Raw genomic sequence first — 13,550 nt, 5'->3', positions numbered from 1 at the left:
GTCATCTTACAATTTGACCCTTTCTGTTCATAACAAAAAAAATTAGAAAAAGCTAGAAGAGTTTTGTTCTACTGTTCTCCGCCAGAGGTGGGAACCCCAGATCAGAACTTATAAAAGTGGTTGTTATTTTGCAGAGGCACAGTAAAAGTTGGCTGTAAAAGCGTCAAAGATTAGATTGTATACATCATTCTCAAAACAATCAGCTTTTTCCATATCCTTATCTTAGACATATCACAAACATTTTTATAGACTTCTCTGGAATATAAACATTTTAAGGTGAAAATACTGTGTGTGGGGTGATTTCACAACATGGGGATTGATTTTACAGGACTGGTGCTCTGTGGAGGAGGAACCGGGATAAAACTAAGAGCTTCATTAACAAAGCATGAACTCTGTCATTGAGTCACAGCTCTGGCCCTGAGACATCAAGATTTTGTTGTTTATTTTTTGATTGGTTCTCTCCATCTAACCCAGGGCCTCATACATATAAAGTGTATCCCTTTACCACTGTGCTACCTTGTTGAACCATGTTTTGTGAAGTTGCTACTGCTTACTGACAGCTTATCTTTTTTTTTTTTTTTGGTTTTTGGGCCACACCCGTTTGATGCTCAGGGGTTACTCCTGGCTATGTGCTCAGAAATCACCCCTGGCTTGGGGGGACCATATGGGACGCCGGGGGAATCGAACCGCTGTCCGTTCCTTGGCTAGCGCTTGTAAGGCAGACACCTTACCTCTAGCGCCACCTTCCCGGCCCCATTGACAGCTTATCTTAATTCCTTAAGGGATAAGGAACTCCTAAACCAGGCTGAAACATTTTCAGATGTCACTACTTTGTTCTGTCTGTCACCTTTTGAACCAGATCTGTGCTCTTGTAAAACCATATGAGCTCATACTGTATAGTTGTAACTGTATTTTATCTGATCTTAGCATGTGATCTGATGCTAAAGCCATTTCTTCTCATTTAGAGCTGATATTTAAAAATTACCTTTAAGGGCCAGAGTGATAGCACCAAGGTACAGCATTTGCCTTGCATGCGACAACCTGGTACGGACCCAGGTTTGATCCCCAGCATCCCATATGGTCCTCCGACCCCGCCAGGAGCGATTTCTGAGCATAGATCCAGGAGATAACCTTAAGCACTGCTGGATGTGGCCCAAAAAAACAATAAATAAATAAATAAATAAATAAATAAATAAATAAATAAATAAATTGTCTGTAAAATTTGGGGGGGGGGGCTGAGCATTTACTTTGCACACAGCTAACCTGAGTTTGATTCCTGCCATCTCATATGGTCCCCTGAGCACAGCCAGGAATGACCCCTGGAATGATTGCAGAGCCAAGAGTAACCTGAGCACTGACTGCCAGGCATGGCTCCAAAACAACAACAAAAAATAATCTTTAAAATTTTCTCAAAATTACCTCTATGTAAATTGAGAAGTAGAGTGCCTCCTGCTATAAAATGGGGAGAACGTATTATCCTTTTCATGTGGAGTGCTACTGCTGCCAGGCCTTTTGATATCAGCAAGGCTTCTGGATTGCTTCTAACAGGAATGGCTTGTGTCAGATCCTGGCACTGAGACGCCTCAGCTTAGTTCTCGTATTAGTGGTTGAGATATAAATTGAACTATTTAGCTTTAAGAAAACTTTAAAAAAGTTACGTTTTGGGGCCGGGCGGTGGCGCTAGAGGTAAGGTTCCTGCCTTGCCTGCGCTAGCCTAGGACGGACCGCGGTTCGATCCCCCGGCGTCCCATATGGTCCCCCAAGCCAGGAGCGACTTCTGAGCGTATAGCCAGGAGTAACCCCTGAGCGTCAAATGGGTGTGGCCCAAAAACCAAAAAAAAAAAAAAGTTACGTTTTGTGGGGCCTGAGCAATAATACAGCGGTAGGATGTTTGCACGCGGCCAATGGATGGACCCGAGTTCGATCCCCAACATCCCATAGGCTCCCCCAAACCTGCCAACAGCTCAGATTTCTGAGCTCAGAGCCATGAGTAAGCCCTGAGCACCACCAGATGTGTCCCCCGCAAAAATGAGTTATGTTTTGTTTTCCCTTTGTCTTCTCTCTGTTTTTAAAGGAGTGGTGAATGTGTTGCTGACAACTCCATTATGGGTTGTAAATACCAGACTGAAGTTGCAAGGGGCAAAATTTAGGAATGAAGACATTGTACCCACCAACTACAAAGGTATTATTGGTAAGTGTCTTCTTGGGAGAGTACCTGTTTAAATATTTCTTTTCTCTTTATTTGGAATTTATTGCCACAGTTAATTAGGAAACAAACACCCAAAGGTCGGTGTAAGAATTTGCTAGTTTATGTGTCTGTAAATTGACAGGCATTTGACTTACTGTATTTTCTGGAGTATAAGACGACTGGGTGTATAAGACAATCCCCTAATTTTGCCGTTAAAACTTAGGTTTAGGCCTATATTCGCTGTATCAGACAGAACGTTCCTGTGCTGCAACTGTATGTACCACAGTGAGCAATCACAACAAGCAAAGGTTCAGAGGTTATACTGTCATAGACTTCCTCTCTGACTCTGGCCAATCTAAGCAGGCTTTTGACAGTGTAGATTCGGTACAGAACATTGTCTAATCTGCATGCATCAAAAGCCTGCTTGGATTGGCTGAGTTAGAGAGGCAGTGATTGGTGCAGGATCGTGTTGGAAAATTCCTTTTGTGGCAATATCCAGACAATTTTCTAGCGGCATATTGAAACATTTTTCGGGATATACTCGGCGTATAAGATGACCCCCGATTTTCGGTTGACTTTTTTTTGTTTCAAAAGTCGTCTTATACGCCGGCAAATACGGTACCTGTGCTGATCCCAGACAAGGCATCTCAGTACCTCCCCGTGTCTCTTCTCCTTTTCCTGGAACCAGCCCGATCCTTTATTTCTGTGATGGCAAAAGCACAAGAGGAAACTCCTATTTGTATACCTTTAAGCCAAGCCCTTGCTTATATAATATTTCTTTCTTTTTTTTTTTTCTTTTTGGTTTTTGGGCCACACCCGGTAGCGCTCAGGGGTTCCTCCTGGCTCTAGGCTCAGAAATCGCTCCTAGTAGGCTCTGGGAACCCTATGGGATGCCAGGATTCAAACCACCGACGTTCTGCACGCAAAACAAACGCCTTACCTCCATGCTATCTCTCCAGCCCCTAAGTCACATTCTTGGTCCCCTGCTTATATTTGTTCTTTCTTTTTTTTTCTTTTTTTTCTTTTTACCACACCCAGCAGTGCTCAGGGCTTACTCCTGGCTCTGCATGCAGAAATTATTCCTGACAGAATTGGAGTACCACATGGGATGCCAGGGATTGAACCTGGGTCAGCTGCTTGAAAAGCAAATGCCCTATTCACTGTTCTATCTCTCGGCCTCCCATTTATATCTTGTCTGTCAGGCCCCCTTTCTGTTAGCCTCCTCTTGGCCAAATCATATCAAGTGACCAATGACAAATAGTAGCAGTATATTTATACAGTGCATCTTATAGCTGAGAATAAATGAATAGCCAAGGAAATATGTGATATACTCTTTTCAGGGTTGTTTTTTGGTGAAGATAGATTAGATTAGTTTTTAAAACCGTTGTGTCTTGCTTTTTAATTCGCATCACATTGCAGAGTATCCTTTTCCAGGTCACCATCTTTGTTCTGAGAACAGTGATTTTTTTCTTATAATGTGAACCCTAGGGAATTATCTTACTGATTTACTTCACTAAGCTGGGTTGCCAAATATGTGGGCTGTCAACTGGCAGTTTATGCTAACACAGGGCCCCCAGCGATGATAATAATTGCTCAAGAAATCTTGGCATTCTAAGCCTAGATTGTTTGGAACAGTTCACCATGATTGAAACTGGTCTCTCACTGTCTGATGTTTATCAAAAAGTAGTTAACTAATGATTTTGCCCCTACAGTATTATTGCAGGAGCTGGGAGATAGCTCAAGTAGTAGAACATGTGCCCCCTTGTGCAAGGCCCTGAGTTCTATCCCTGGCAGCCACATGGTTCATGGTCCCCCTCAAGCATCACCTCAAGTGGCCCACATGGTCCCCATCCAGCATCAGTGATAATGGGTTTGGAGCAATAGCACGGTAGTAGAGTGTTTGCCTTGCTCACAACCGACCAGGGACCTACCCAGGATCAATCCCCAGCATCCCATATGGTCCCCTAAGCTTGCCAGAGCAAGTTCTGAGCGTAGATCCAGGTGTGGCCCAAAAATTAAAAAATTTAAAAATAACTGAAGAGATAGTATGAAGGTAAGGTGTTTGCCTTGCATGCAGAAGGACGGTGGTTCAAATCTCGGCATTCCATATGGTCCCCTGAGCCTGCCAGGAGCAATTTCTGAGTGTAGAGCCAGGAGTAACCCCTGAGCTCAGCTGGGTGTGACCCAAAAAACCCAAAAAAATTTAAAAAAATAAACCCAAAATCAGCATCACTGGATATGGCTTTTGAAGAAAATAATAAATATTGCAAGATATTTACTAAATAAAATTTAATTATTGAATTAAAATTAAACTTATTAAATTAAATACAAATATTGCAAGAAGTAGGACAGAGTGCTAATATAGCAAGGAGGGTGTTTGCCTTGCATGTGTTCAATCTGGGTCCAATTCCCAGCACCCCATGTGGCCCCCGTGCCCACCAGGTGTGATCCCTGAGCAGAGAGTTAGGAATAAGCCCTGTGTACTACTTAACATGGCCCCAAAACAGAAAGAAATATGGCAAGAAGGAAATTTTGGTAGAATTGGTGATCTGTGTTGAATATATTTGAACAGAATTCACGTTGCTTCCTCTAGTTGGGGGATTGTCATGACAGATCCTTGATTTCTTGCTTAGATGCTTTTCACCAGATCATTCGAGATGAAGGAGTCTTGGCCTTGTGGAATGGCACGTTCCCCTCCTTGCTGTTGGTCTTCAATCCTGCCATCCAGTTCATGTTCTATGAAGGTTTAAAACGGCAGATTTTAAAGAAGCGAACCAAGGTGATTACTGATTTTGAAAACAGCAATTATCTCTGATACTTGCTTGTTGCTTGGATTGATGTGGTTGATTTTTTACTTGCTTTCCAGCTTTCTTCCATGGATGTGTTCATCATTGGTGCAATAGCCAAAGCCATTGCCACCACGGTCACCTACCCTCTGCAGACAGTACAGTCGATTCTGAGGGTGAGTGCTTGAATTCTTCCTGTGTTCTCATTTTTGGTGGTTTTGCCACACTCAGCAGTGCTCAGGGGTTACTTCTGGCTCTCCACTCACACTCTTACTGGTGGCTCAGAACCATATGGATGCCAGAGATTGAACCCATGTCAAACGTTTCAAGGCAGATGCCCTCCTCACTGTGCTCTCACTCTGGCCCCATAGTCAACGTTCTCAAACATATAGTTACACTATTTGTTGTTGTTGTTTTTGTTGTTATTATTTGTTCGACACTCTCTGGTGCTAAGGGGTTATTTCTGACTTTGGGTTTAGGGATTACTTTCAGCAGAACACAAAGAACTATATGTAGTCCCAATATTTGAACTGAGTTGGTTGATTCAGTCAGTGTTGGTTCCTTGCATGGCCATCCTATCACTTTGGCTTCAATATATTTTGAACTTCTTAGCTAACAAAGTGACCCAAAAAATACGACGTTGGGGGGCTATAGTGTAGTTTTTTGGGTTTTCTTTTGGTGGGGCCACAACCAGTGGAGCTCGGGTTACTCCTGGCTCTGCACTCAGAAATCATTCCTGGCAGGCTCAGGGACCATTTGGGATGCCTTGGATTGAACCTGGGTCTGTCCTGGGCAGCCTCTAGAGTAATAGTATAGTGTATTGGGTGCTTACTTTGCACACATCCTACCAGGCTCAATCCCCGGCATTTCATACAGTCCCCTGAACCCTCCAGGAGTGATTCCTGAGCTCAGATCCAGGAATAGTCTATGAGCACTGCTGGGTGTGGCCCCAAAACAAAAAGAAAAGGAAAGGAAAGAAAATCTAAAGTTGGAGGAAGATTCGCTTAAGAACCTTATGAAAGATAAACTCTCTTCCTTCTCTCTCATTCAAGTTTACTTGCTTTATGCTCAGAGTAGGTAATGCTTTACAAAACCAAGGTTTATTTTTTTAAGACAGCTGGGAAAAATTAACGACTTAACTTTTTCTGAAACACATTTGAATTTCTCTGTTTTTTTTTTATCTAGTTATAAATTTGTTCACATTTATTATGTACTCACACTCTGCAAAACTGGGTATATATATATATGACTAGTATAGTCATGGTTCCTCCCCACCTATGGTCCATAATGGAGAGTGTAAATGGGTAAATAAGTAACCATGAAAATGCAAGTACAGGGGCCGGGCAGTGGCGCAAGAGGTAAAGTGCCTGCCTTGCCTGCGCTAGCCTTGGACGGACCACGGTTCGATCCCCCGGTGTCCCATATGGTCCCCCAAGCCAGGAGCAACTTCTGAGCGCATAGCCAGGAGTAACCCCTGAGCGTCAATGGGTGTGGCCCAAAAACCAAAAAAAAAAAAAAAAAAAAAAAAAAAAAAAAAAAAAAAAAAAAAAAAAAAGAAAATGCAAGTACAGATTGAGAGAAGTGCTCTATGGGCAGTAAACACATTCCGTGATAACACGGAGAGAGGCTTAACTGCAGATGGATTCCTCTGACCCAGCCCTGCAGAGAGGAGCAGAGAGTCATCAGCATTCAGGGACTGTTTCGTGCCTTGTGTGAATCCTAGGTACTAAAAGCTTGAAGTGCTTTCAAACACCAAAAGCTTGGTGAGTTCTCAGGACTGAAAGGAGGCCTCTAGGGCAAGAGAACAGGAAGAGATTGAATCTGTAGGGGAGGCTAGAAGTGAGGACTAGATTTTCTTCACAGTGGGAAACCTTTGGAGGACTGTGATTTACTAGTCAAGAACATCACTGCAGCTGTCATGTGGCCATTGACCTGAAGACAGAAAAGGGATGGCGGGTAGGTTGGGTGTCTTTGCTGTAATTCTGGTGAAAGGTAAAGGTACTTAGACCTTTTTTTATTCTTCTCTCTTTTTGGACCATCGAGGGGTAGAGTAAGGACAGTGGCTCCTTAGAGGTGCTCAGGCAGTCCTGAGGTCTCTTTTGGTGCTTCTGCCAGGCCAGTGGGTCAGTACAAGGGCAGAAGGAGACAGTGCTGTTCTGACTATGCTCTGGTCACCCAGAACTGTACCCCTGGACTTCATGATTCCCCAAACACTGCCATGAGTAGTCACTGAGCACAGAGCTCAGAGCAGCCCCATGCATTGCTTAAGTGTGACCCAAAAGGTAACAAATAAAAACAAACTAATAAAACCCTAATAAATAGGAATAAATAACCAGAGATAATAGGCTAAGCACTTGCTTTATAGCAGGGGTCTCAAACTCAATTTACCTGGGGGCCGCAGGAGGCAAAGTTGGGGTGATCCTTGAGTGCAAAGTCAGTAGTAAGCCTTTAACATTCGGGGGTGTGACCCAAACAACTAAAACTAAACAAAACAAAAAAAGATTCCTCTAAGGCAGGGCCACAAAATGTTTAAGGAAGGGCCGTTTGCAGGCCTTGGGCAGCGAGTTTGAGACCCCTGCTTTATAGCAAAGCAAGAGGCATGGGTTGGATCCTTGCCAATACATATTCCTCTGAGCACTAAATCTGGAGTAGCACCAAGAGGTGTTGTTCCTAAATAAAACAAAGCAAAACAGATTAAAAAAAAAAAGAATACTAAACAGTAATGATCTTTTTCTTCATCCCCAGTTTGGACGTCACAGACTAAACCCAGAAAACAGAACATTGGGGAGTCTTCGGAATGTTCTCTATCTTCTGCACCAACGTGTAAGGTAAGCTACGATAGTTGTGTTCTATTCTGTCCTGTCTTTGAACAGCCATTTCTGCCTGAAGATGGTTTGGATTTCTTTAACATTTTGTTATAAAACCTAGAAATTGCCATTGTAATTTGTGAGAAAAAGCATATCGTTGGTCACCCCTGACAAGAGAGCTTTTAAGGGTGGGAGTGACTTACAAAGGGACATGAAAATGCGTTAGTGATGATGGATGTGCTCACTGAAAGTGATGATAGTTATCAAGTTTAAGTCAGTTAACACAGGCACACTTACTGCTTTCTCTCCAGCCCTTTTCCAAGAAATGTTCAAAGTTAAATGGTTCCAGATTACATAAATCTGTATTTTGTGTAGTCACTTTTATACAACTGAGATCATATTTGCAACATTCTTTTATTTTTGGGTCACTGTGGCTGTGCTCATGGGTTACTCTGAGCTCAGGAATCACTCCTAGCAAGCCTTGAATCCTGGTTGACTGCATGCAAGGAAAATACCTTACCCGCTGTACCATTGCACTGGCCCCAAGAACTTTTTTTTTTTTTTTTTTTTTTTTTTTTTTGTTTTTGGGCCACACCCAGTGACGCTCAGGGGTTACTCCTGGCTATGCACTCAGAAGTCGCTCCTGGCTTGGGGGACCATATGGGATGCCGGGGGATCGAACTGCGGTCCGTCCTAGGCTAGCGCAGGCAAGGCAGGCACCTTACCTCTAGCGCCACCGCCCAGCCCCTCCAAGAACTTTTTTTATGCACATTTTTTTTGTTGCCAAAGACAGAACCTCAAAACTCAATATGTGCATGTAAAATGTAAATTATATTCTTTGTTACTGACCTACATCCCTAGCCTTTTTTTTGTTTGTGTTTGTTTTTTGTTTTTTTGGGGGGCCACACCCGGCTGTGCTCAGGGGTTACTCCTGGCTATCTGCTCAGAAATAGCTCCTGGCAGGCATGGGGGACCATATGGGACACCGGGATTCGAGCCAACCACCTTAGGTCCTGGATCAGCTGCTTGCAAGGCAAACACCGCTGTGTCCCCTAGTCTTTTTTTTTTGTAGACATTATCACAATTCATATCCATAGATTTTTTTATAGTGACTGCTTTTTTCAGTCTCATAATATATTATCATTTATTGACTAGTACACTTAGAATGAATTATTACTTTTTCCTTTGGCGACATCGATGAATGAGCAACTCATTAATTTAGCTCTCCACACTTAAATGGTTATAATTGTAGAGAAAATTTCTTGAAGTAAAATTACTTGGTTAAAGAATTAGAATATAAACATTCTGATAGACTTTGTCATATTGATTCCCCAGAAGGGATACCAGTTTTCACTTCTGTAAGATAGTTAGGAAAGATTAGCTCAAAGTAAAGTTAAGCCAGGGGGCTGGACTGATAGCACAGCAGGTAGGGCATTTGCCTTGCATGATGCTGACCTGGGTTTGATCCCCAGCATCCCATAGGGTCCCCTGAGCTTGCCAGAATTTCAGAACAGAGTCAGGAGTAACCCCAGAGCACCACCAGGTGTGGCTCCTTCAAAAAAATAAAGTAAAAGCAATCCAGTAAGGCACTTGCCTTGTATCTGCTCAATGCTTGTTCAACTCCCCAACATCACATATGGTCCCCTGAGCACCACCAGAAGTGATTACTGAGTGCAGAGTCAGGAGTAACCCCTGAGCATTGCCAGGTGTGGCCCGCTGCCCAATTAAAAGTAATCAGATTAATTAGCAGTTAATCAGTAACCAGATTAATTACTCTAATTAATCAATTGGAACTTTATAGGGTTATGTAGTTTCAAATCCAGGGTGTTTCACATGTTTTATGTGGTTTGTTTTTTTCTTCTTTTTACAAACTAGGAAACAACATCAATTTGGTTTTGGGATCATGCCCAGTGAATGGTGCTCAGGAAGGACTCATAACTGTTCATGAGTTGCTCCTGGCAGCACTTGGGGGATCATATGCAGTCCCAGAGACCTAACCTAATCCCTCTGAATGCAAAGCATGTGCTCAATCTTTTGAACTGTCTCTGGTGCCAGAAAATAATATTTGAAAACTAAAGTGATTTGCCCAGCACTACTCTATGAAAGATCTAGTTGCATGTTCAAATGTGTACTCAGTAGCACTCATTGAGTGTTCTATGAATCAGGAACTCTCTTTCATCCACACAACATATTTGACAATGATGGACATGCCTTGACTGTCCAGTAAAATTGCCACTAATGACATATGACCTTGCAATGTGGCCAATGCAATTGAGAAATTGAAAGCTTTCTTTGATTTGTTACCAGGAGCTGGGAGGAAAGTAGAGAGGGGAGTAAGAATATTTTTGTTGGGGCTGGAAAGATAGCACACTGGGTAAGGTGCTTGCCTTGCACACAGCTGACCCAGGGTCAATCCCTGGTATCCCATACATATATTTCCCAAAACTCACCAGTAGTAATTCTTGAGTGCCGAGTCAGGAGTAACCACTGAGCACCGCTGGGTGGGTTCAAAAACAAATGAAAAAGAATGTTTTGCCAGGGACAGAAGCCAGGCCCCATGTGTGCAGAGCAAGTGCTCTTTAATTTTAATTGCCACATGTGGTTAGTAGTTACCATAGTCAGCAGCGCAGTTCTGCTTGTAATGCCTCTTTGAACTTCAGATTTATGAAGTGCTTGTTAAAATATTCCTCTGAGGGCCAGAGAGATAGTACAAAAGCTTAAAGTATTTGCCTTGCATTCCACAACCAAATTCGGTACAACATAATCGGCCCCTGAGCACTGTCAGGAGTCACTCCTGAGCACAGACCCAAGAGTGTAGAATAGCCCTTAAGCTAAAACCAACAATAAATAAATGGGTGTGGCCTCAAAACCAAAAGTAAATCATAAGATATGCCACTGAGCACCACCGAGTGGGGTTCAGAAAACCTAAAATCAAATATTTAAACAAAATTTTTAAAAAACCCACAGAGGTGGGGCCGGGCGGTGGCGCTAGAGGTAAGGTGCCTGCCTTACCTGCGCTAGCCTTGGACGGACCGCAGTTCGATCCCCCGGCATCCCATATGGTCCCCAAGCCAGGAGCAACTTCTGAGCACATAGCCAGGAGTAACCCCTGAGCGTCACCGGGTGTGGCCCAAAAACCAAAAAAAACAAAACAAAAAAAAAAACCCACAGAGGGGCCGGAGAGATAGCATGGAGGTATCGCATTTGCCTTGCATGCACAAGGACAGTGGTTCAAATCCCAGCATCCCTTATGGTCCCCCGAGCCTGCCAGGGCCGATTTCTGAGCATAGAGCCAGGAGTAACCCCTGAACACAGCCGGGTGTGACCCAAAAACAAAACGAAACAAAACAAAGAAAGCCCCACAGAACTCAGATGTGTCTCCCAGCATCAATTGGGTACTGTGGTGCACCCAGTTGGGCCTCTTACAGGCAAAATATGAGCTGCAGCCCTTTAAGCTTGCTCCAAGGCCCTAAAAATGAGAATTCTGAGCCTCATCCAGATTTAATAAATCAGAATGGGATGGTTCCCAGCAGTCTGTTTAACTAGGCCCTTCGGTGCATCTAACTGAATTTACATTATGAATCACTGGGTTGGAAGATGCAGTGTATGAGTAAACCAACAGGGTAGTTTTAAAATTTTTGTCACATTCTGGGTCCAGAGTGCTGATAGTACAGCCTTCTGTCACTTTCCATCCAGCGCAGTAATACTTCTGATAGAGTGTGCCTTGCACACAGCTGACCTGGGTGTCATCCCTGACGTCCCATATGGGTCCCTGAGCATTGCCAGGAGGAACCCCTGTGGCCTAAAAAAATGTATTTCATTTTCTTTAGATTTATTAAAACTAATGTGACCTAAACCAGTTGGTAAAGGGACTGTTAAGTTGAAATAACAGAGTTGGGAGAGCAAAAAGATACTCAACTTTTTGTTGTTGTTGTCATTAAGCTCAGATTTATGTGTTAAGGCAGTTTTAAGAGATTTTAGGATTTGCATCTTTTCTGTGGGATAATGTCAGCATTCCTCTGATTAATGATCACCATAAAGAAACAGTATTAGGGCTGGAGAGACAATAGCAGGGAGGGTGCTTGCCTTGCACACAACTAACCCGGGTTCAATCTTTGGCATCCCCTATGGTGTCCCGAGCACCATCAGCAATGATCCCTGAGTAAGCCCTGAGCACTGATGAGTGTGTCCCCAAAACAAAACAAACCCACACACACACACACACACACACGCACACACACACACACACACACACGACAAACTTTTGCAAAGTAACATGTTGAATTGATACAAGATTTAACCTCAATAAAACCTTTTACTTTATTCAAATTTGTCTCCTTACAGGCGATTTGGAATTATGGGACTCTACAAAGGCCTGGAGGCCAAATTGCTACAGACCGTCCTCACGGCGGCCCTCATGTTCCTTGTTTATGAGAAACTGACGGCTGCCACCTTCACAGTGATGGGGCTGAAGAAGGCGCACAAACACTGAGGCACCACCGACTTTGTGAAGCGTGGAGAGATGCCTAAGTGGGGGTTTCCTTCCCAGGAAGAAATGTAATTCTCCCCTTAATCTTGCCCCATGCACTTGAGTTTTACCCACACTGACTTGAAAAACATCTGAGAGTAAATACGGAATGTAGCCAGCTAGACCCCCCAGCAGCCTCATTTTTATGTGAGGTTGAAGTTGTGGATGAGGAGGAGATGAACTAAAGGTCATAAAAGAAAATTATTGAAAGCCTAAAAATGAATCTTACGGGAATTTATTGGTCTCCTTAAGAGACATGGACTTTTGTTCATGTATAATTTTTCCAGTTAGTCTTTCACAAGTTTACAAACTATTGTCTTTCCATGCATACTTCGCCAGATTCTAGAACAGATTTAATACTATGTAATTTTCCTCCTATGTCTCAATCTGTGAATTTTCCTTACTAAAATTAATATTATGATTGTGCCACATGCACATTATTTTTGTCGGACTTTTTATCTTCTGCTTAAGAAAGTTTTCTTCTTTAATACACAAGCTATTTATTTTGTGGAGGAAATGAAAATAAATTATTAATGCCTAATGATTCTCGTATAGTGTATTTGTTTTTGTTTTTCATATAGTGTATTTGTATATATCACTTACTCATTTAGTATTTGGTGTGACTTGAATCAACCCTTTCAACCAGGTTTAAATATAAATTTGTATCCGCCCATACAAAACTTGAAGCTTTGGAAAAGGGCTAGAACACATGCTCTGTATGCCAGAGCCCAGGTTCAGTCCTCAGCACTGCGTATTCCCTGCGCACCATTGGGTAAGACCCCCACAGCGAACCAACCCAAAGTAGAAGGTGAAGATCCTGTATTTATACTCTTGGTTATCATATTGCATTTTAGACTCTTCATGGAGAAAGTATTCATGGAGAATTAGCCTCTGGTTGAGATTATTTCTATTTGGAAACATTTCTGGGTTTTTTGTTTTGTTTTCGATTTTTTTTGGGGGGGGGGCCACACCTGGAGGTGCTCAGTGTTTACTCCTCACTCTGCACTCAGAAATCACTCCTGGCAGGCTTGAGGGACCATATGGGGTGCCAGGGATTGAATCCGGTCGAACGTGTGCAAGATAAAGGCCCTACCCACTGTGCTATCGTTCTGGCCCTATATTTAGAAACATTTCTCAGGTCCTGCTACTCAGTATGGTGCATCAAGTATTAGCATTGACACCACCTGGGAGCTTTCTGAACATGGCATTTAAGAAGATCCCCAGGTGAGCCCTACTCACCT

General features: G+C 42.9%; 1 protein-coding gene across 1 annotated transcript in view; it reads left to right on the top strand.

Moving 5' to 3' along the window:
- Positions 1-12,850, top strand: part of SLC25A17 (solute carrier family 25 member 17) — a 44,780-nt gene extending 31,930 nt beyond the window's left edge. The window contains exons 5-9 of the mRNA XM_049771680.1: positions 2,075-2,191; positions 4,822-4,967; positions 5,055-5,150; positions 7,720-7,802; positions 12,126-12,850. Of these exons, the coding sequence (XP_049627637.1) occupies positions 2,075-2,191; positions 4,822-4,967; positions 5,055-5,150; positions 7,720-7,802; positions 12,126-12,273 (590 nt within the window). The 3' untranslated portion in view covers positions 12,274-12,850. The remainder of the gene's footprint in view (positions 1-2,074; positions 2,192-4,821; positions 4,968-5,054; positions 5,151-7,719; positions 7,803-12,125) is intronic.
- The last annotated feature ends 700 nt before the right edge of the window (positions 12,851-13,550 follow it).

The sequence above is a fragment of the Suncus etruscus genome, chromosome 4, assembly GCF_024139225.1.
Source record: "Suncus etruscus isolate mSunEtr1 chromosome 4, mSunEtr1.pri.cur, whole genome shotgun sequence".
Classification (NCBI taxonomy): domain Eukaryota; kingdom Metazoa; phylum Chordata; class Mammalia; order Eulipotyphla; family Soricidae; genus Suncus; species Suncus etruscus.
Note: the sequence above shows the minus strand (reverse complement) of the source record. Positions and strands in the feature narration are given on the sequence as shown.